This window comes from Nerophis lumbriciformis, linkage group LG01 (genome assembly GCF_033978685.3).
Source record: "Nerophis lumbriciformis linkage group LG01, RoL_Nlum_v2.1, whole genome shotgun sequence".
Classification (NCBI taxonomy): Eukaryota; Metazoa; Chordata; class Actinopteri; order Syngnathiformes; family Syngnathidae; genus Nerophis; species Nerophis lumbriciformis.
The window spans coordinates 53,989,297-54,010,448 of NC_084548.2; the positions used below are offsets into that span (position 1 = coordinate 53,989,297).

General features: G+C 41.7%; 1 protein-coding gene across 1 annotated transcript in view; it reads right to left on the reverse strand.

Moving 5' to 3' along the window:
• The window catches only part of LOC133623666 (adenylate cyclase type 6-like), a 118,336-nt gene that overhangs the window by 16,627 nt on the left and 80,557 nt on the right, over positions 1–21,152 (reverse strand). Inside the window, exons 15-20 of the mRNA XM_061986945.2 lie at positions 19,310–19,426; positions 18,632–18,781; positions 16,894–17,069; positions 9,892–9,921; positions 9,677–9,809; positions 8,086–8,349 (exon numbers count right to left, since the gene is read on the reverse strand). Of these exons, the coding sequence (XP_061842929.1) occupies positions 8,086–8,349; positions 9,677–9,809; positions 9,892–9,921; positions 16,894–17,069; positions 18,632–18,781; positions 19,310–19,426 (870 nt within the window). The remainder of the gene's footprint in view (positions 1–8,085; positions 8,350–9,676; positions 9,810–9,891; positions 9,922–16,893; positions 17,070–18,631; positions 18,782–19,309; positions 19,427–21,152) is intronic.

A 21,152-nucleotide genomic window follows, 5' to 3' on the forward strand; every position in this document is an offset into this window, starting at 1 on the left:
AATGAATATGGTGTGAAATGAATATATACATGAAAAAACAAAACAAAAACAGGGTGGTTGGTGGAATGGGTTATTGCACCGAAGAGAAGGCAGTTATGAGGGACAATGGGGCAGTCCGTTCAGGATGGTTATGGCCCTGGGGAAGAAGCTGTTCTTTAGCCTGTTTGTTTTGGTTTTAATGCACCTGTAGCGCTTCCCAGAGGGCAGCAGGTGGAACAGGTCAGAGCCAGGGTGGGTGCTGTCTTTGATGATGGCACTGGCTCTGTTGAGGCAGCGGGAGGTGTAGATGTCCGTCAGAGGGGAGAGGGCGGCCGATGATCTTCTGAGCCGTCTTGACCACTCTTTGCAGCCTCTCCCTGTCTGCTGCAGTGCAGCTGCCGTACCATACCGTAATACAGTAGGTCAGCAGGCTCTCGATGGACGAGCGGTAGAAGGTCAGCAGCAGGTCAGGCTTCAGGTTGTACTTCCCGAGGACTCTAAGGAAGTGTAGCCGCTGCTGAGCCTTCTTGATGATTGATGTGGTGTTGACTGTCCAGGAGAAGTCATTAGAGATGTGGACTCCAAGGTACCTGAAGGTGTGGACCCTCTCTACACGCTCGCCGTTGATGTAGAGGGGGGCAGGGTCGGTGCTGCTCCTCCTGAAGTCGACGATGATCTCTCTGGTCTTGCTGGTGTTGAGAGCGAGGTTGTTCTCCGAAGACCAGGCCGTCAGCTTCAGGACCTCCTCTCTGTAGGCAGCCTCGTCACCCCTGGAGATGAGCCCGACCACTGTGGTATCGTCGGCAAACTTGACGGTAAAGTTGTCACTGTGGGCCGGACTGCAGTCATGGGTGTAAAGGCAGTAGAGGAGGGGGCTCAGCACACAGCCCTGTGGGGAGCCGATGCTCAGCGTGCGGGAGGATGAGAGGTGCGGGCCAAGTCTCACATTCTGGGGTCGGTCCGTTAGGAAGTCCCTTATCCAGGCGTTTGTGAGAGGGGGGAGGCCAAGAGTGTCCAGTTTATTGCAGAGTCTGTCCGGGATTATTGTATTGAAGGCAGAGCTATAGTCCACAGAGAGCATCCGGACGTAGCTCTGCTGCTGCTCCAGGTGGTTCAGAGCAGAGTGGAGAGCAACAGCGATGGCGTCCTCTGTGGACCTGTTCGCCCGGTATGCGAACTGGTGGGGGTCGAAGTCTGGAGGGATATGGTCCTTGATGTGCTGGAGAACAAGTCGCTCGAAGCACTTCATGATTACCGGAGTGAGGGCCACTGGTCGGTAATCATTCAGGCTGGTGATGGGAGACTTCTTCGGCACCGGGATTATTGTAGATGACTTCAGGCAGGATGGGATGACTGCCTGAGCCAGGGAGAGGTTGAAGATCCTGGTGAGGGGGGGAGCGAGCTGGTGGGCGCACGTCCTGAGCACCTTTCCAGGTACTCCGTCTGGTCCGGTAGCCTTCCTGGGGTTCACAGCCAGGAGCACTCGTCTGACACTGTGCTCCTGTACAGTGAGTGGAGTGGCGCCGGAGCCCGGTGGGGGCGGGGGCAGGGCTGGAGCAGATGAGTGTCGCTGGGGGGTTTCGAAACGGGCAAAGAAACAGTTAAGCTCCTCTGCCGGTGTCGCACTCTGATCCGCAGTTGTCATATTGCAGCCTCTGAAGTTCGTGATGTCATGAATGCCCCGCCACACCTCCCGTGAGTTTTTGCTGGACAGATGGGACTCTATGCACCTCCTGTGGTCCGCCTTTGCTTTTTTAATCCCTCTCTTCAGGTCGGCTCTAGCAACACTGTACAGTGCCCTGTCCCCTGACCTGAAGGCTGCGTCGCGGGCCCTGAGGAGTGTGCGGACCTGGCTGGTCATCCAGGGTTTCTTGTTGGGGTAAACCCGGATGGTTTTTTCCACAGTCACATTCCCGATGCAGAACTTTATGTAGTCCAGCACCGTTCCTGTGGCTGTCTCCAGCTCCTGTTGTTGGAAGAGGTCCCAGTCTGTGTGTTGGAAGCAGTCCTGAAGTTTGGGGAGTGCATCGTCAGGCCAGGTCATAACAGTCTTTGTGATAGGCCTGGCCTGGCGTCTGATGGGGGTGTAGGTAGGAGAGAGCAGGAGGGAAAGATGGTCTGACTGTCCAAGCTGGGGGAGGGGTGTAGCTCTGTACGCGTGCTTTATGTTGGTATACACGTGGTCCAGGGTGTTCTTGCCCCTTGTAGAACACTTCACGTGCTGGTAGAACTTAGGGAGTACAGTCTTCAGATTGGCCTTATTAAAATCCCCTGCTATGATATGAACACCGTCGGGGTGGGCCCGCTGCTGTTCGTTGACGGTGTTCAGCAGAAGAGAGAGCGCTGTGTTTACTTTGGCGTCCGGTGGAATATACACAGCCGTGATGATAACAACAGACAGCTCTCTCGAGAGAAAAAAAGGCCGACATCTAACAGACATGTACTCCACGTCCGGGCAACAGTGCTGTTCAGTGATTGTCCCGTTGTTGCACCAGTTCTCATGCACGTAGATACAGAGCCCCCCTCCTCTGCTCTTACCGGAGTCCTTAGTTCTGTCCCGGCGGAGCAGAGTGCGTCCGGCTAGCTGCATGCTAGCATCGGGTATTTCCGGGTGAAGCCAGGTTTCGGTGATAATCATAGCACAACAGTCCCGAACATAGCGGTTTCCAGCAAGTTGTAACTCCAGGTCGTCCATCTTCTGTACAAGGGATCTGGCATTAGAGAGGAACAGGCTCGGTAGAGGTGGCTTGTGGGGTTGTTTCCTAAGCCTGAGCAAGACGCCGGACCTGCGGCCACGCTTCTGCTTCCTCTCCCTCCTCCGTCTGCGCCGTCTCCCAGACCCGACAACAAACCACGGAGAGCCCTGTGCTCTCGCTATGTCATCTGGGATGTTGTGCTCGTGGTGAAAGTCGCTCGAAACAGATATCTGGTGCGAGTTACCGATATCCAAGAGTGACTGGCGGGTGTACCGGGTGTTTGCAGTACAGGTGGTGCACAAAAGGAAAAAAAACATGAAGAAAAGAAGGAAGAAAGAGCACTGAAATGGAGAGCCGTAAGCCGCTGCGTCTGTGCGCGCCGCCATCTGTCGTTATTCCCCAAAAGGTCGCAGGTGTTCGCCTGCTCGCGTCGTGCTAGTGAACACGTGACAGCAACGTAACGCAAATGTATTCAGTTATAAACATTCATTCACTTTCTTCTTTCCTTCATGGATCTGAACTTTACCACTGCTGGTAGTTTTTTCTATGTTTTTATTTAATAAGTTGTAGGTGTATTTATTTCAGTATAAAGGGGGAAAAGTGTTTTGCTTGGGTCATGAAATGATGATAATGGTGTGCCAGGGCATACATACATTTTATATTTAACGCTTAAATCTCTGGAGTCTACATCAACTTCAGATCTATTCCTCATTTCAAAATGTTTTAGTTTTTTCTTATGTTGTTTTTTTGTTTGTTTGTTTTCCGCCCTTTTTTGTCAAACAAAACTATGTTTTTTATGGCAAACACAAAATATGCAAAATCTTCCACCAAAAATATTTTTCAAAGTGGAATATTTGATGTGAAGTAATCGGAACCTTGGATAGGTCAATAATTCATAATAACATTGATTTTGATTTAATATTATGTTTTGAGCAATGACAGTTTGAAAGAAAAGAAAAAAACAGCTTTATTAGTTAACATTGCAACTTTTTCTAAATTACATTTCACCTTTAAGCTTTTTTATTTCACTTTTGTTATGTTTTTGTTTATTTTAATAGTATTTTTAGAATGTGCCGTGGGCCTTTAAAACATTAGCTGTGGGCCGCAAATGGCCTCCGGAGCACACTTTTGACACCCCTGCTATAGATAATAAAAAATTAAATCTGATAAATCTATCGATACAAAGCAGAGCCTGGCGACACATGCGCGTTTATCATAACTCTCTCGCTCTCTCTGTCTCTGCCCCTCCCTCACCAATGCTGCTGCGGGCACAATTTGTTTTGTTTTTAACCCCTTCTTTTTTTTCTTTTTTTTTTTCTTTTTTTTTTTTTCTTTTTTTTTTAACCCCTTCTTAACCCTGAACGTACATTGAAAATACACGCAACCCTAACTCAAAATGCTGGACATTTGAGGCATTTAAGAAACTCCGCCCGGACAGCCCGCAAAAGAGGACATGTCCGGGGAAAAGAGGACGTATTGTCAGTCTACCTAATACCATTTCCTTTAGGGGAAACTGCACTTTTTTTGGAATTTTGCCTATCGTTCACAATCATTATGAGAGAAGACCACACATGTCTTTTAAAAAAAAAAAATTTTAAAGATGATAAAACACGCTTGAAAGATGCCGCAAATAGGAGTCACCGTTGTAGCCTTCAAAGCCCTCTAAAACTCCAAAACCCTCCATCAACGTTTTATATACACGCTGCAAGTATATATTTGCTGGGATGAGGTGGCGACTTGTCCAGGGTGTACCCCACCTTCCACCCGAATGCAGCTGAGATAGGCTCCAGCGACCCCCCGCCACCCCAAAAGGGACAAGCGGTAGAAAATGGATGGAAGTATATATATGATGTAGTAACAGACACGTTCAATAACAATATGCAATATGTACAATATTTACCGTAATTTGATCATTTTAATAATTTCCCAGATGTATTTCTTCCGCGCATTGATTTCCCTTTCAATAGCAGCGCATGTCTGACTTCTGGCAACAAGTAAGTAAGTAAGTAAGTACATTTTATTTATAAAGCGCTTTTCACAGATAAAATCACAAAGCACTGTAGAAAACATAGGTGAAGTAAAACAACAATTTAATTAAAACAACAGGGGTAACATCATAAAAAGGATACAAAGTGGATTAAAAATTTGAGTTAAAAGGTGCATTAACTAAAAGCTTTACTAAAAAGATAAGTTTTCAAATGTTTCTTAGAAGTTTCAACACAGTCAAAATCACAAAGGGACGGGAGCAAATTGTTCCAGAGTCTGGTAGCTATAGCCTGGAATGCCAGGTCTCCACAGGTTTTAAAAGGAGTTTTTGGGATCTTTAGAAGACCCTGGCCTGAAGACCGGAGACTGCGTCCTGAAGAGTAGGAGCATAGCAAGTCAGTGATGTACTGAGGGGATGTACTCATGTACTTGTGTTCCTACTTCCGGATTCAAACACGAGTGTGTTCTAATCATGGCAGACTTGGTAACAAACAACGAAGATGACTACTTTTGGACAAATGAGGATTCGCAACCTTATCTTTTTTAAATTAAATATATTGAGGATGAACTACTGCTTCTAGAAGCAGGGGCGCCGCTAGGGATTTTGGGCCTCATGAAAATAATCTTTACAGGGCCCCCAACACAGTGTCATTATTTTTTCTGTATTATAATTTCATCATCATTAGGGGCCTCTCTGGGCCCCCCTCCATCATGGGCCCCTAGAATCCGTCTCCTTTACCCCCCCTTTTCGGCGCCCCTGTCTAGAAGCAAGCGCAAAGAAGAGAGTGAAACGTCGGAGCAGACGTAAGCCGATAAAGTGAGGTGAAGGCGACTCAAAGCTGCAAATGGGGATTTTGGAGACAAGCTATTTTGACATAAATGGAGTGCTTATCCCAAATCAACAGGAAATGACCCGGGCTCGCTGGACCAAACACACAACTGTCCATCAAGTGAGCCACACTTTGTATTGATCATGATACACAGAGCACGTCATGTGTGTTATAACAACTACAGTACATAACTGGCTAGCTGTGTACAAACAAAACATGAAATGTGGGCTAATACTTTACAGATACTCTAATATGATTGTTCATGTTTTTCAGTCAGCAGTTGAGCATTACAAACTCAAACGTGTTTTGTGTTGACGTAGAAGCTAGCTAATCTCTTGCCGTAGTTTGCTTTTACGGCTAATATCGAAGCACGCCAATGTGTTACTATATTAAAAGCAATGTTCCCTCTAATTTTTCATGTGTGTGAGCAAACGCAAAAACTCCCTGAGCATTCAGTGGAGCCCATGTGAGCAACATCAGACGTGCACACTGTGGCTACACCAGCAGCACACCTGTCCCAAACCTGACTACCGTATTTTTCGTAGTATAAGTCGCACCGGAGTATAAGGTGCACCTGCCGAAAATGCATAATAAAGAAGAAAAAAAAACCATATAAGTCGCACTGGAGTATAAGTCGCATTTTTTGGGGAAATTTATTTGATAAAACCCAACACCAAGAATAGACATTTGAAAGGCAATTTAAAATAAATAAAGAATAGTGAACAACAGGCTGAATAAGTGTACGTTATATGACGCATAAATAACCAACTGAGAACGTGCCTGGTATGTTAACGTAACATATTATGGTAAGAGTCATTTAAATAACTATAACATATAGAACATGCTATACGTTTACTAAACAATCTGTCACTCCTAATCGCTAAATCCCATGAAATCGTATACGTCTAGTCTCTTACGTGAATGAGCTAAATAATAATATTTGATATTTTACGGTAATGTGTTAACAATTTCACACATAAGTCGCTCCTGAGTATAAGTCGCACCCCCGGCCAAACTATGTAAAAAACTGCGACTTACAGTCCGAAAAATACGGTAAATAACAAGTTAAATCTCCATCCATTCATCCATTTTTTACCGCTTGTCCCTTTCAGGGTCGCGGGGGGTGCTGGAGCCTATCTCAGCTGCATTCGGGCGGAAGGCGGGGTACACCCTGGACAAGTCCCCACCTCAACGCAGGGCCAACACAGATAGACAGACAACATTCTCTTATTATTATAATCAAATGACAGCAGTCATTTCCGTGAGGTTATTTTCTAATATAAGTGTTTAGGCCCACTTACAATGACAATAACAAAAAATATTGTTTTTCATGAACTGTGTACTTGTATTGTTTGTCTGGGTGGAGGTCCTGCTTTGGAAATAATTTGTACACCTTTCAGACATTGCATTTAGTTCCCATTAAAACATTCACATGTTGCACAATGAGATGTAAGCAGGGGATCATGTGTACATTCCTGCAACTTCCTGTTTGTAAAAAATATATTTTTATTAGCATTTATTTAATATACTAACAGCATTTCATGATTAATATTTATGAATTAAGATTCCTAATAAATGACACTAGAATAAGCACACATTTGATTGGTAAATCATAGTGTAACGATCTGGAATTACACTTTATGTGTGGTGTTGGAGTTGTCCGACTTTTTGTGTGGCTGTAAACGCATCACTGGCTAAGTGCCATATGTGCATGTGTTGGCGCAAGTGAGAAAGAGCGAGCGGCTGCTGTTGATATAACAAAGTTGGTTTTGGTCTGGTTTGTACTGCAGAAAATGACCAGTTTTGCGAGATATATTTTTTTACTAATGTTTTGGTGATGTGGTATGGCCGACAATAAAGAGTTTTTCTCAGTAAAGTGATCGATGGAATTCCTGTCCTCAAAGCGTCTCGACAGACGTTACAATATTTGAACAATGATGACGAAATCTGTTTTCTCTGTCGTGTCCGTGTCGTGTCGAAAATTGTTATGCGCTTATTTTTTTATTTGATTTTGTGCGTGGCATAGATTTGCCGTGCGCAGAGGACGCTTGAGCAGTGCACAATTGCATAGGCGCGCACCTTAGACGGAATGTTGGTTAGAAGTGAAGTGAATTATATTTATAGAGAGCTTTTCTCTAATGACTCAAAGCGCTTTACGTAGTGAAACCCATTATCTACACCTTTTAAGCTACATTGAGGCCAGTGTGGGTGGCACTGGGAGCAGGTGGATAACGTGTCTTGCCAGCTGTGACTAAGATGGCGGAAGCAAGAATCGAACCTGGAACCCTTATGAAAAAGAGTTCCTCAGTGTTCGCTCTTACAATAACAATGTTGCTTCAGCTTGGTTATACAGGTTACAGAATGTAAATGAAGTGACAGTTTTTGAATGCATTTTTAAAGTGTTTTAGAGGTAGAAATAATTGTTTCCGTTATCTGCAATGCGAGCCACCGAGAACAAGGGGATTTTTACATGTTAGAATGCAAAAGAAAAAAAAACCTTCTGTCTTCTTGTCTCCCATGATTGTGAACGATAGGCAGAATAAAAAAAAAAAGTGCAGTTCCCCTTTAAACTTTCCTTCTCGTCGTCTTCTCACCTCATCAAAATCGGCGATGATCTCGTTGAGCAGCCTGAGACACTCCACTCCCTCGTTGTTGCCCTCCAGCTCCACGTAGAACTCAGAGAAATTGCAGATGGAGGCAAACATGACGGCGACACATTCGCACGACTGGTAGTACAGCTCGTCGTTGCGGCGCTCTCGCGCGAGAAAGTGGGCGGCGACATCTTTGGGTAGGATGTTGTGGAGTAGGCGGCGGTTGTAGGCCTGCAGCTCCTCCATCTCCTCCTTCTCCTCTGTAGCCTGGTGAGGGGGGCAGATGCTAGTGTTCATTGTTATCATTTTCTATTTATCATTTCATTTCTTTATAGCAGTGTTTTTCAACCACTGTGCCGCGTGATATACAGTCTGGTGTGCCGTGGGAGATTAAGTAATTTACCCTAATTGGGTTACAAATATTTTTTACAAACCAGTAATAATAATCCGCAAATAATGCGCCGTTGTTGAGTGTCTGTGCTGTCTAGAGCTCGGCAGAGTAACCGTGTAATACTCTTCCATATCAGTAGGTGGCAGCAGGTAGCTAATTGCTTTGTAGATGTCGGGAACACGTGTGTGAGACGACAATGGTTTGTCATGATCACAATATGTAGACGACAGCGGGAGGCAGCGTGCAGGTAAAAAGGTATCTAATATTTAAACCATGCCCGTATGAAAAGGCATTGCAGCTTAGGGATGGCTATGCAGAACGGAATTAAAACTGAACTGGGTTGATTGGCAACACTAAATTGGCCCTAGTGTGTACATGTGAGTGTGAATGTTGTCTGTCTATCTGTGTTGGCCCTGTGATGAGGTGGCGACTTGTCCAGGGTGTACCCCGCCTTCCGCCCAATTGTAGCTGAGATAGGCTCCAGCACCCCCCGCGACCCCGAAGGGAATATGCGGTAGAAAATGGATGGATGGATGGATGGCTGCAAAGTAAACAAAAACAGAATGCTGGACGACAGCAAAGACTTACAGCGTGTGGAGCAGACACAGCGCCCACAAAGTACATCCGAACATGACATGACAATCAACCCTGTCCCCACAAAGACGGATAGCGTCCGTAAAACTTAAATAGTCTTGATTGCTAAAACAAATCAGGTGCGGGGAATAACACTCAAAGGAAGACATGAAACACCAACAAAACCACCAAAATAGGAGCGCAAGACAGGAACTAAAACACTTCACACAGGAAAACACCAAAAAAATCAAAATAAGTCATGGAGTGACGTGACAGTACAGCTACTTTGTGACAAGAGCTAAAGTGATGCATTGTCTGTTATGGTTTGAATTCATATCCAACAATTGTGGCAACGACTTTATACTGTCAATATCGGCTGCTGAGTTTAATTTTTTTATGTTTTCTGCTGGTGGTGTGCCTCTGCATTTTTTCAATGAAAAACATGTGCCTAGGCTCAAAAAAGGTTGGAAAAACACTGGTTTAGAGCAGGTGAACATGTACAAACGAGGCATACAACATCAAAGAGAAATACAAATTGGGGCTGCTAAAATAATGAAATCATCATCATTACCAAACTTCCATAACAAACGTGCTCAAAAGCCTTGTTGTTTGGTATCAGCTCTCTCTTACTTGAAGCTTCCACAGGAAATCCAGACGTGCAGTGGACTCCACCTGCTGGCCGTGCAGGTATAAAGCCAGAACAAACACAGTCAGGATTACAGGGGTCATGACCTTCAGGGGTACTTTGGTCACGCTCTCCAGGCTGTGGAAAGAATAGTTGATCAGTCAACAACATGAGTCAAGAGAGTCATGAAAAGTAAGCACAGACGGTGAAGGCTACATACCACTGTTCTGCAGTTGCATTGAAACCCAGCCTGTAAAAAAACACACAGAAAGGTTCCAACTATTAATGAACGAGACAAATTGTGCAATATTTGAATATGATCGTTGATTAATTAGAACATTCTCAAAAAAGAGAACCCAACGAGAAAGTAGGTCTTCATGTTATCACTTGAAGGTAGAGCTAATCAGTAGCATGGTATTGTGTTGCAGTTCAGGCTGACTGTGAAAGCAATTGGGAAAGACTGCATTTGTTCACTAACAAAAGGTCTCCATTTAATACACTTAGTACACTAAAGCAAGTGTTTGTGTTTCTATTATATTAGAGAAATAGCAAACACGACAGGTTCTTAACTTTTTTGACCTCGGGGCCCAACCTTTCCACTCAAATATTAACACTGAATTTTTCATCTTACTCTTGATATTAATCGTATTCAATAATTGTATCCAACCTACTTACAGTTTACAACCTTGTCAAATGATATGAAACCATGTGATGATCACCAAATATACTGCATAAGAAGGAACTCATAAATAACTGACAAACAATTAATTTACATACAATTATTATGTGCTACAATAAATAAATAAAATTAATAATTAAGATGTTTTTTAAATAAACTGTCAATAAAATGTTATGCGAACACTTTAGTCATAATTTGTGCGCTTAAGAAACTTCTCTATGACTCTAGCTCCAAGCTTTTTCTGTTTGTTTGATATTGTCATTTCTGCCACTAGTGGTGGAAAAGTGTATTACAACTAAGTACTGCTGTGGCCCATACAGACCACAGCTGAGAAACAGATATTTTTTGGAAGCGCTCCTACTTGCAGTCGGGCCTTAGGGTTAAGAGACACAGCCAAATACGATAATACCTAAGACCTGTACAGTAAGCACGGCTACAGCTATTAACTATTTTAGGTAATTTATCGATTAGTTTGTTCGATTAATCAGGTAATCGGATAAAAGACACTTTATAGCCTCAATGGTATTTTGTGGAAATTATTTAAAATATACAAACATTTTCTGCTTGCCTCAACCTTTTTTTAAATAAATGCACATCAGCAACATTGAATTTTAACTTTTAGCATTTGAAAAAATTTGAAAATAAAGTGAATTTTATTTATATAGCGCTTTTCTCTAGTGACTCAAAGCGCTTTACATAGTGAAACCCAATATCTAAGTTACATTTAAACCAGTGTGGGTGGCACTGGGAACAGGTGGGTAAAGTGTCTTGCCCAAGGACACAACAGCAGTGACAAGGATGGCGGGAGCGGGGATTGAACCTGCAACCCTCAAGTTGCTGGCACGGCCGCTCTACCAACCGAGCTATACCGCCCCAAAGTAAGAAAAATAAAAAGTCTTCGCTGATCACCACCACACAGATCACGCCACTCACACACCACTGTTCTCATGTGCGCTCTGTTGAAGCGACTGTGCAGGAACTATGTTTGCGTATTTAAAGTTGCGGGTAATCGATGCAGTCCAGATTTTATCTTTTTTTTAGTTCCACCCATTAAACGATTAAACGATTAATCTAAGCAACAGAATATAAATCGAAGCGTTGTTCCAATCGAACCTAAAACTGGACATGAATACAAACAAAACAGAAACTACCCTGATACAAAGACAAAGTGGAAAATGACCATAAACTAGACTAATCCAAGATAAGGGTTAAATCTAGGGATTTCCCGATCAACATTTTTGGTTTTAGATCCCAAACTGAAGTTTTGGCCTTTGATCCGTTTTCGAGTCACAAAAATGTTTTATATCAAGTAACTAATGTAAATACAACAACACACTTTTATAAAGCTTTTCTTGAAAACATTTGAATTTGCTAGTATTGTTGTAACTCAGATGATGTAAATCAGGGGTGCCCATTACGTCGATCGCGAGTTACCGGTCGATCGCGGACTGTGTATTAGTCAATCGCTAGCCAGGCATTAAAAAAATAGTCCTAAAAATGAGCGATCATAAATCTTCACTATGACGTCACTTTCGTCACTTGATTGACATTCACAGCACCCGAGGGTCTCATTATTTAGAAAAAATTACCGACAGGAAGGCGAAAAACACTTTTTATTTCAACAGACTCTGGTGCCGTACCTGTCGTCAAAACTCCAAAGACCGACTGCACAGTTGCACAATAAAAGCTCTGCTTCATCCTGCCTGCGCTAACAAAATAAGAGTCTCAGAAAGCTGGCGTGCTCAAGCTAGCAAGCTACAGAGTTTGCCGCCAATAATTTCTTGTAAAGTGTATACAAAGGAGTACGGAAGCTGGACAAATAAGATGCCAAAAACCAACCACTTTCATGTGGTATTGGACAGAAAGGAGGACTTTTTCTCTCCTCCATTTGAAAATGCGGACGTTATCAGCACTACTGTCTGATTCCTATCAATGCAAGTCATTAGAATCAGGTAATACACCAACTTATATTCTTGTCTTCATGAAAGAAAGGAATCTATGTGTTAAACATGCTTGTGTTATCATTAAACACCTTTAACTTATTAACAATATTAACTATATGTGTTAAACATGCTTGTATTATCTTTAAACACCTTTAACTTGTTAACAATATTAACTATATGTGTTAAACATGCTTGTATTATCTTTAAACACCTTTAACTTGTTAACAATATTAACTATATGTGTTAAATATGCTTGTATTATCATTAAACACCTTTAACTTATTAACAATATTAACTATGTGTTAAACATGCTTGTGTTATCATTAAACACCTTTAACTTGTTAACAATATTAACTATATATATTAAACAGTCTTGTATTATCATTAAACACCTTTAATTTATTAACAATATTAACTATATGTGTTAAACATGCTTGCTTTATCATTAAACACCTTTAACTTGTTAACAATATTAACTATATGTATTTAACAGTCTTGTATTATCATTAAACACCTTTAATTTATTAACAATATTAACTATATGTGTTAAACATGCTTGCATTATCATTAAACACCTTTAACTTGTTAACAAAAACATATCTTTCATAAATAAGTAAATATAAATTATATATATGAATGAGGTAGATCCCCACGACTTGATCAATTGAAAAGTAGCTCGCCTGCAGAAAAAGTGTGGGCACCCCAGATGTAAATGATTTGTCGTTTTGAACGCTACATGTTTTAACAAAATGAAGTGGCTAGTGCACAATCACTAAACAAAATCAGACACTACTATTTGCTCCTATTTAAATCATTTGAATTTTGCCTTTAAAGCCTTTGTCAACAATACCGAAAAACACCCCACCACCCAAAAAAAAGGTTTTGCAATAATTAGAACAAGAAATTAGTTTTTTTATCTAATCACTTTGGTATCATTTATATACTGATACTATACTAGGTATCAATAGTATCGACATTTGGATCGATCACCCCCACTTTACATTGAAGCTTTAGTGGTTAGCTTCTCCTGATGTCCTGCTCGGTGTGTGCGTGTAGCATGCTTAGCCATTCCTTTTCCTCTGGTCCTCCAGTGATAATGCTCCTTTATATACACTTAGTTTATTTTCCGCCATGGTGGTGAGGATAAGTATCTTAGAAGTGTCTTCGCACTGCGGATTCACTGCAACTTTGGGCCCGATTTACTAAAGGTGTGTATTTACTAAAACACGTGCAAACTTGATAGCACGCGCCAAGCTAATGTACAAAGTGGATTGTGTCTGTTAAGTGTGCAGAATAATGCGTGCCATCCATTTTGCGTCTGTGTCTTCATTAATACGAAAAATATATGCTGATCATCAAAACACCCACAATACAGGGATGAGAAGATGCATGTATAATTATTTTGCATGCGCAATGTGATTTATCCACACTCATCCCAGTTTTGGGAGCATAAGACATTTTATTTAGCACGTGTCAGTACAACGTACAAACTCAGTTCCACACCCCGCTGCAGGCAGGGCCGTAACTAGGATTTGACAAATACCGAAGTCACAAATTGGATGTCCAAGAGGAACTTTGAAAGGCTGAAATCATGTGTAGCCAAGCACCATATCAATTATATTCCTTTGAGCAATATACAGAATAACGAAAGCTTTAATTGAGGGTTCCAGGTTCGATCCCCGCTTCTGCCATCCTAGTCACTGCCGTTGTGTCCTTGGGCAAGACACTTGGGGCGGGGGGGTCCCCACATCTGCGGTCCCCTCCAAGGTTTCTCATTATGCCCAATGGGTTGAGTTTTTTCTTGCCCTGATGTGGGATCTGGGGATGTCGTTGTGGATTTTGCAGCCCTTTGAGACACTTGTGATTAAGGGCTATATAAATAAACTTTGATTGATTGATTGACATGTCTTTTGGTGTCCTTTAGTATTTTCTTTTAATGATGTATGTTTTTTCCCCCACATAGAATATATATTATTAAACTATTTCCTATATCAAAAAAAACTTCTTTAAGTACCGTATTTTTTGGACTATAAGTCGCAGTTTTTTTCATAGTCGGGGGTGCCGACTTATACTCAGGAGCGACTTATGTGTGAAATTATTTACACATTACCGTAAAATATCAAATAAGTGTCATGCCTTGGTGATCATGTTTAGTTTGGCTATGTTCTGTTTGGTTTTTGCACTCTGTCAGTTTCTGTTTTTTCACTCCCTGTTTTGTTTCCATGACTACCAATCAGTTCACTTGTCCTCACGACTCACGCACCTGATTAATTTGAACTCACGCACCTGTTTTCAATCACCACATGACGATTTAAGCCTGTCATTTTCTGTTAGTCGGCCTGGCGACATCACATTCATGCTCTGCACTCTTGACACGCTGCTTACTCTGTCCAGGTCATAGTTCATGCTGCTCTTTTCTTGCCATGTAAGTTTTTTGTTTATTCAAGCCACTGTTTTGTACCTCCGCTGTGAGCGCCTTTTGTTTGTTCCTTTTTTCCCATAGTTCTGCCTTTGTGCTAGTTTTGTTTTATTAGCCAAGTTTGTTCCCCGCCTTGTGCGCGCCTTTTGTTTATACTTTTTATAATCTATTATTAAATCATGTATTTAACTTCACGCCATGTCCGGTCCAATTCCTTTGCACCATTGGAAAACAAACCACGCCATAGTCCAAGTCCATCCATCCATCCATTTTCTACCGCTTATTCCCTTTTGGGGTCGCGGGGGGCGCTGGAGCCTATCTCAGCTACAATCGGCCGGAAGGCGGGGTACACTCTGGACAAGTCGCCACCTCATCGCAGGGCCAACACAGATAGACAGACAACATTCACACTCACATTCACACACTAGGGCCAAGTTTAGTGTTGCCAATCAACTTATCCCCAGGTGCATGTCTTTGGAGGTGGGAGGAAGCCGGAGTACCAGGAGGGAACCCACGCAGTCACGGGGAGAACATGCAAACTCCACACAGAAAGATCCCGAACCCGGGATTGAACCCAAGACTACTCAGGACCTTCGTATTGTGAGGCAGATGCACTAACCCCTCTGTCACCGTGCTGCCCCCATAGTCCAAGTCTTGACAATAATATTATTTAGCTGATTCACGTAAGAGACTAGACGTATAAGATTTCATGTGATTTAGCGATTAGGAGTGACAGATTGTTTGGTAAACGTATAGCATGTTCTATATGTTATAGCTATTTGAATGACTCTTACCATAATATGTTACGTTAACATACCAGGCATGTTCTCAGTTGGTTATTTATGCCTCATATAACGTACACTTATTCAGCTTGTTGTTCAATATAGTTTATTTATCTTAAATTGCCTTTCAAACGTCTATACTTGGTGTTGGGTTTTATCAAATACATTTCCCCAAAAAATGTGACTTATACTCCAGTGCGACTTATATGTTATTTCCCTTCTTTATTATGCATTTTCGGCCGGTGCGGCTTATACTCCGGAGCGACTTATACTCCGAAAAATACGGTATACATTTTTGCGTCTTGAGAGGAGAAGTGCAGCCTCTCTCCAATGAGCGCACTTTCAGCTGTAAAACAAGGAAAACAAGTGGTTTCAATGTAGATGCAGTGCAGGACTGCTTCTAAAATGCCCATAAAAAAATAACACATCTCCTGCATATTTCAAAACATAACTGTCATGTCTGTGATCATTTTGTTTAGTTATGTTTTGCTTGGTTTTTGGACACTTTTCAGTTCTTGTTTTCATTCCCTTTGTCACCATAGTAACCATTAGTTTCACCTGGTTCACATCGTCATGTCACGCACCTGTCTCACGTTTTCACATTTTGAGTCACGCACCTGTTTTCACTAATCATGTCATCACTATTTAAGCCTGTAGTTGCCAGGCAGTCAGCCTGGCGACATCACTCTTGACACACTCCTGACACTCTGTTTCATGCTCCTAGTCCATGCTGCCCTGTTCACGTCATCGTCAAGTACGTTTTTTTCTATTTATGCCACAGTTAGCGACTTTTGTTCATGTCCATAGTTTTTTGCCCACGTGCAAGTATTTGTTTCATTAGTCAAGTTTGTACTTCCGCCTTGAGCGCGCTTTTTGTTCTTTTGTTAGTGTAAAAAATAAAAATGTATTTACCTTCACGCCATGTCCGGTCCAAATAATTTACACCATGGGAAAACAAACCACGCCAAAGTCCTAGTCTTGACAATAACAAAACGTCGCAGGTGGGAGCATGATAACATGAATGTGCAGTAATTAAGAGTGTTTCTGTGGTGATGCCCCGTATAGTACACGTAAAGTCCTCATTTAAATAAGGCTGTCTGCACCACCTTTCAATTGCACACGCAGCAAAGCGCGTCGTAAATCAGGTCCTCTGTCTCAAATTCGATCCGGTGTTCTGGCAAGAAACACAGCACCATCCTGGAATTTATATACTCCAGCATGTGTGTAACAGGGAATCCTGAAATATAATTGTGTCTTCCTGAGCAGTGCATCCCTCTTTCACGTTTAGCCACGTAAACGGTGAAACACAAGCTGAGCCCAGCCGATGGTGGATCAGTTAAAAAAGACAAATATCGACCCCCAAGATTGGCATGGAGACACCTCCGGTTAAGACACTTACAGCGTGTTAGCTTTGACCAGCAGGTCAGCGTTGTCAAACAGGAACACTTGAGGCCACTCCACCAGCAGGAGGAAGATGAACTGGATGAGTAGCATCAGCGCCAACTTCCCTATGCTGCTGATGTGGAGGAACACGGAGCAGGCCAGCAGGGTCAGTAGGACACTGTAGCTGAAATACTGCAGGGGAGGAAGGTGAAGGACTAGTCAGACTTTCTTCAACAGTTGATGCACACAACGTGCGCTTACAGCTTCTCGAATAGCAGGTGCAATGCATGATGCAGTATCATGCTTTAAACCCCATTTGGAAAAGCTGTGCAATACAAAACGTCCTCATTGTTGTCATTAATTCTGACTTCCTCATTTTGATTAAAAAAATCAAAACCAATATTTTTATTTATTTTGTAGGTTAAATTTATTTATATATTGTGTTCCTGAGTTGATGCTGCTGATCAATTTGAATTGATATTTTTTATTGAGTTTATGTAATTTTAATAAATGTGTTTATAGTTTAAATAGGGATACATTTCTTTTATTTCAGGCAAATTGATGTACTTTAAATCGTTTCTGTTACAGACTAAAAAAAACATGTTAACAAAGTAATTATTTTTTTGTATGTTGAGCTATAATTATTTTTGGGGGGTTTTCTTTAAAGTGAATAAGGATATATTTTTATGCAGAGTTGTACGTATAAACAATTTTATAGACCAGGGGTGTTAAAGCCAAGGCCCGCGAGCCGGACCTGAATTATCTACGGCAGTTGTCCCCAACCACCGGGCCACAGCCCGGTACCTGTCCGTGGATAGATTGGTACCGGGCCGCACAAGAAATTAAAAAAAAAAAATTATTAAAAAAATAAATATATACGTATATTTTTTTAAATTAAATAAACATAAAAAACACAAGATACACTTACAATTAGTGCACCAACCCAAAAAACCTCCCTCCCCCCATTTACACTCATTCACACTCATTCGCACAATAGGGTTGTTTCTTTCTGTTATTAATATTTCTGGTTCCTACATTATGTATCAATATAGATCAATACAGTCTGCAGGGATACAGTCCGTAAGCACACATGATTGTGTTTCTTTACGACAAAAAAAAATAAAAATAAAAAATAGAAATAAATTAAAATATACGGCCCCCGGGATGACATTTGATTAGTATAAGAACCGGCCCGCAGGCCACAGCCGCCTGCTGCTGTTTTGCACACACCAATACTCCATCAGTGTTTCCGCTAGGAATTTTCCAAATGGGGTCCCAGTGACCCCATCCAGTCATAAAAATGGGGTCCCACAGTACATTTTTGTGGTCTCACTTTTTTTGTAACCGTTTTGAAAAATATATGCATTATTGTGTTATATCTTACATTCTATATTGTATTTTGGAAAAAGGTTGACATAAACGTTACCTAATTCATAAAAAAAAAAAAAAATACAAAATACATTTTTATGCATATGTAAATGTATTCAGTTATAAGCATTCATTCACTTTCTTCTTTCCTTCACGGATTTAAACTTTACCACTGCCGGTATTTTTTTTCTATACTTTTATTGTAATATTTTCAGAATGTGTTTGTTCTATTTTTGGCCAAAGTAAGACAAAAAAAATATCTGAAGTTGTCTTTATTTTTTATTTTTAACGTCATGATTTTAATAGTCCGGCCCGCGCGTGCACAAGGTGGGGGTGGTTAAATTGAGAAGCACTGGCTTACGGGGGTGAAAATCTACAGGACTGACCTCTGGGAAATGGCAGGGTGTGACCTGGCTGGAACACAAAGTCAAGCCATCCTTTGCTGTCTTGGTCAGGTTGTGCAGCAGACATAGTGTCACTGGCGTGTTCAGCTTGTTGGCCACACACTCCTCCAGCTGACCTCTGCTGCAGGTAAACTAGCAAGAAAATAATCCGTCAGTCAGGAGGAGAGCCACAGGATACTGCAGTGATACAAAGTGCGGAAGTTGTGTTTTTACAGGAGGCTACACTTTAGATATGATTGGTACCAAACACAACGATATCCTGGAGGACTGATGTCAACATCAAGTTGCAAGGCAACCAGCGGAAAAACACTAAAAGTAGGAACTTTTAATCAGTGAGCTTGAAGAGATCCTGTTGCTTTTGGACCAATGTAGGTAACTCTTGCCAGGTGGTAACAATTAGCATAAAAACACAATAATTTTTTGTGTGTAAACAAGATACAATTGTAGTCAAGTGTTGGCCAATATGGAACACACATGGCGACAGACTGAATGCAATTAATTATAGCTCTTACGCTAGTTAAAGTGCATCCTAGGGTGGATTGGACTCTTTTCAAAACGGGCAAGACGGTGCCACAGAGTCTGTAAATGTCTTGGCATCTCCCATTTCGGTGAGTCAAACCTGTTACAAGATACAACCCTCACAAAGCTGCCGCCCCGTACCATGTTAGCGAAGGAAGCGATGAAGAGGAGGAGGATGGTGAAGACGCCCACCAGTGTGCTGTTGGCACGAGACTGAACTATTTTCTTGGTTAACGTCTGCAAGACAGCTGGGAAGAGCTTCGAGAGGAGAAAAGAGAGCAAGGGCCATGTTAGAGGTGCAAGATGTCAACATACTGCGGCGTACAAGACAAAGAGACTTAAAAACTCTACCCTGCATACTGCAATCAAACTGTATAATGACACTATCTAATTAAATAAGTAATACAGTCATATGCCAGAATGCTAATAGTTTCCATGCTGCTGTTGCCCTGAAAATGTTTTTTTATATAAAATGCTGTCTGTTCTTTTCATTTTTTTATTTTTGTTTGTTTGATATTCATTGTAAAGTTGAGCTGTTTTTTCAGTGGGGCCCTGGCTCCACTGCAAGCATGAATTAATGAAGTCAAGTCAAGTCCAGTCAAGTACCCCAGAGGTCAATACTGGGACCAAAATTGGTCGATCTCTATACAAACATTTATAAAGTTACGAAAGAAAGTGATTTGCAAATGACACGGCTGTGTTTGGTTCAGGAGAGAACACATAGAAGGTAATAAAATAGTAACAAGAAATGAACAAATTAAAGAGATGGTTGGACAAAAACAGACTATCCTTAAAAGGGAACTGCACTTTTTTGTTCACAATCATTTTGAGAAACAAAAACACACGTCTTTTTTTTTATTTTTTAAACATTATAAAGATGAGAAAAAACGGTTGAAAAATGCAACTAATAAGAGATACGGTTGTAGCTGTCACGATGCGTGGCCCGGATCATGTTTTGGTTAGGTTTTGATATTACTTTTGGACTCCCTAAGTTTCTGTTTTGTGCACTCCTGGGTTTGTTTTGGTTACCATGGGTGCTGATTGGTTTCAGCTGCCTCTGATTAGCTCACCTGCTGCCGGGCACTAATCAGAGAGTTATTTATTCACGTTGCTCGTCACAAACAGTCTGGCTTCGTTGTTTGCTATATGCATCAAGTTACGTTTGGTTATTCCTGTTTCCTCGTTCATTACCCCTGTGCTAAGTTTTTACCTTAGCTTCCCTTTTGTTTGTTTTCGGTCTGCTTGTATTTCCGTGTATGATTTAAGAGCAATCATATCCTACCTGCACACTTCGTCCGGAGTTGTCCGTCTGCATCCCGGGAGAACAATCCACGCAGTAAGATGCGACCCCCACGTGACAGAAGCCTTCAAAACCCCTCAATGTCGGGACTGATATATTCTGCGCATTGATTTCCGTTTCCATAGCAGCACACGTCCGACTTCTGGCCACAACTGTGTGTTCCTACTATCGAGTTACAAAACGCTTATATGTGTTCTAATAATGGCAGACTTGGTAAAAAAAACAACAACAAAGACTACTATTTTTGGACAAATGAGGATTCACAACCTTATATTTTTGAAGCTGAATGAAGGGAGGATGAACTGCTGCTTCTAGAAGCGAGCACGAAGAAGATAGTGAAAAGTTGGATCAGACGGAAGCCGATAGAGTGAGGTGAAAGCGACTCGAAGCTGCAAGTGTGGAATTTGGAGACAAGCTATTTCGACATAAATGGAGTGCTTACCCCAAATAAACCAGAAAAAAGGTCCCCGGCCAGCTGGACCAAAGAGACAACTGTCCATCTAGTGAGTCACACTTTATATTGATCATCGTGTTATTACAATACACTGTCTGGCTAGCTGTGTACAAACAAAACATAAAATATGGGCTAATACTTTAAAGATACTATAATATGATAGTTCATGTCTTTTTTGTAAGTAGAGATTGGTGTTCTATCGCAGTGTTGTGCATTACAAACTCAAACGC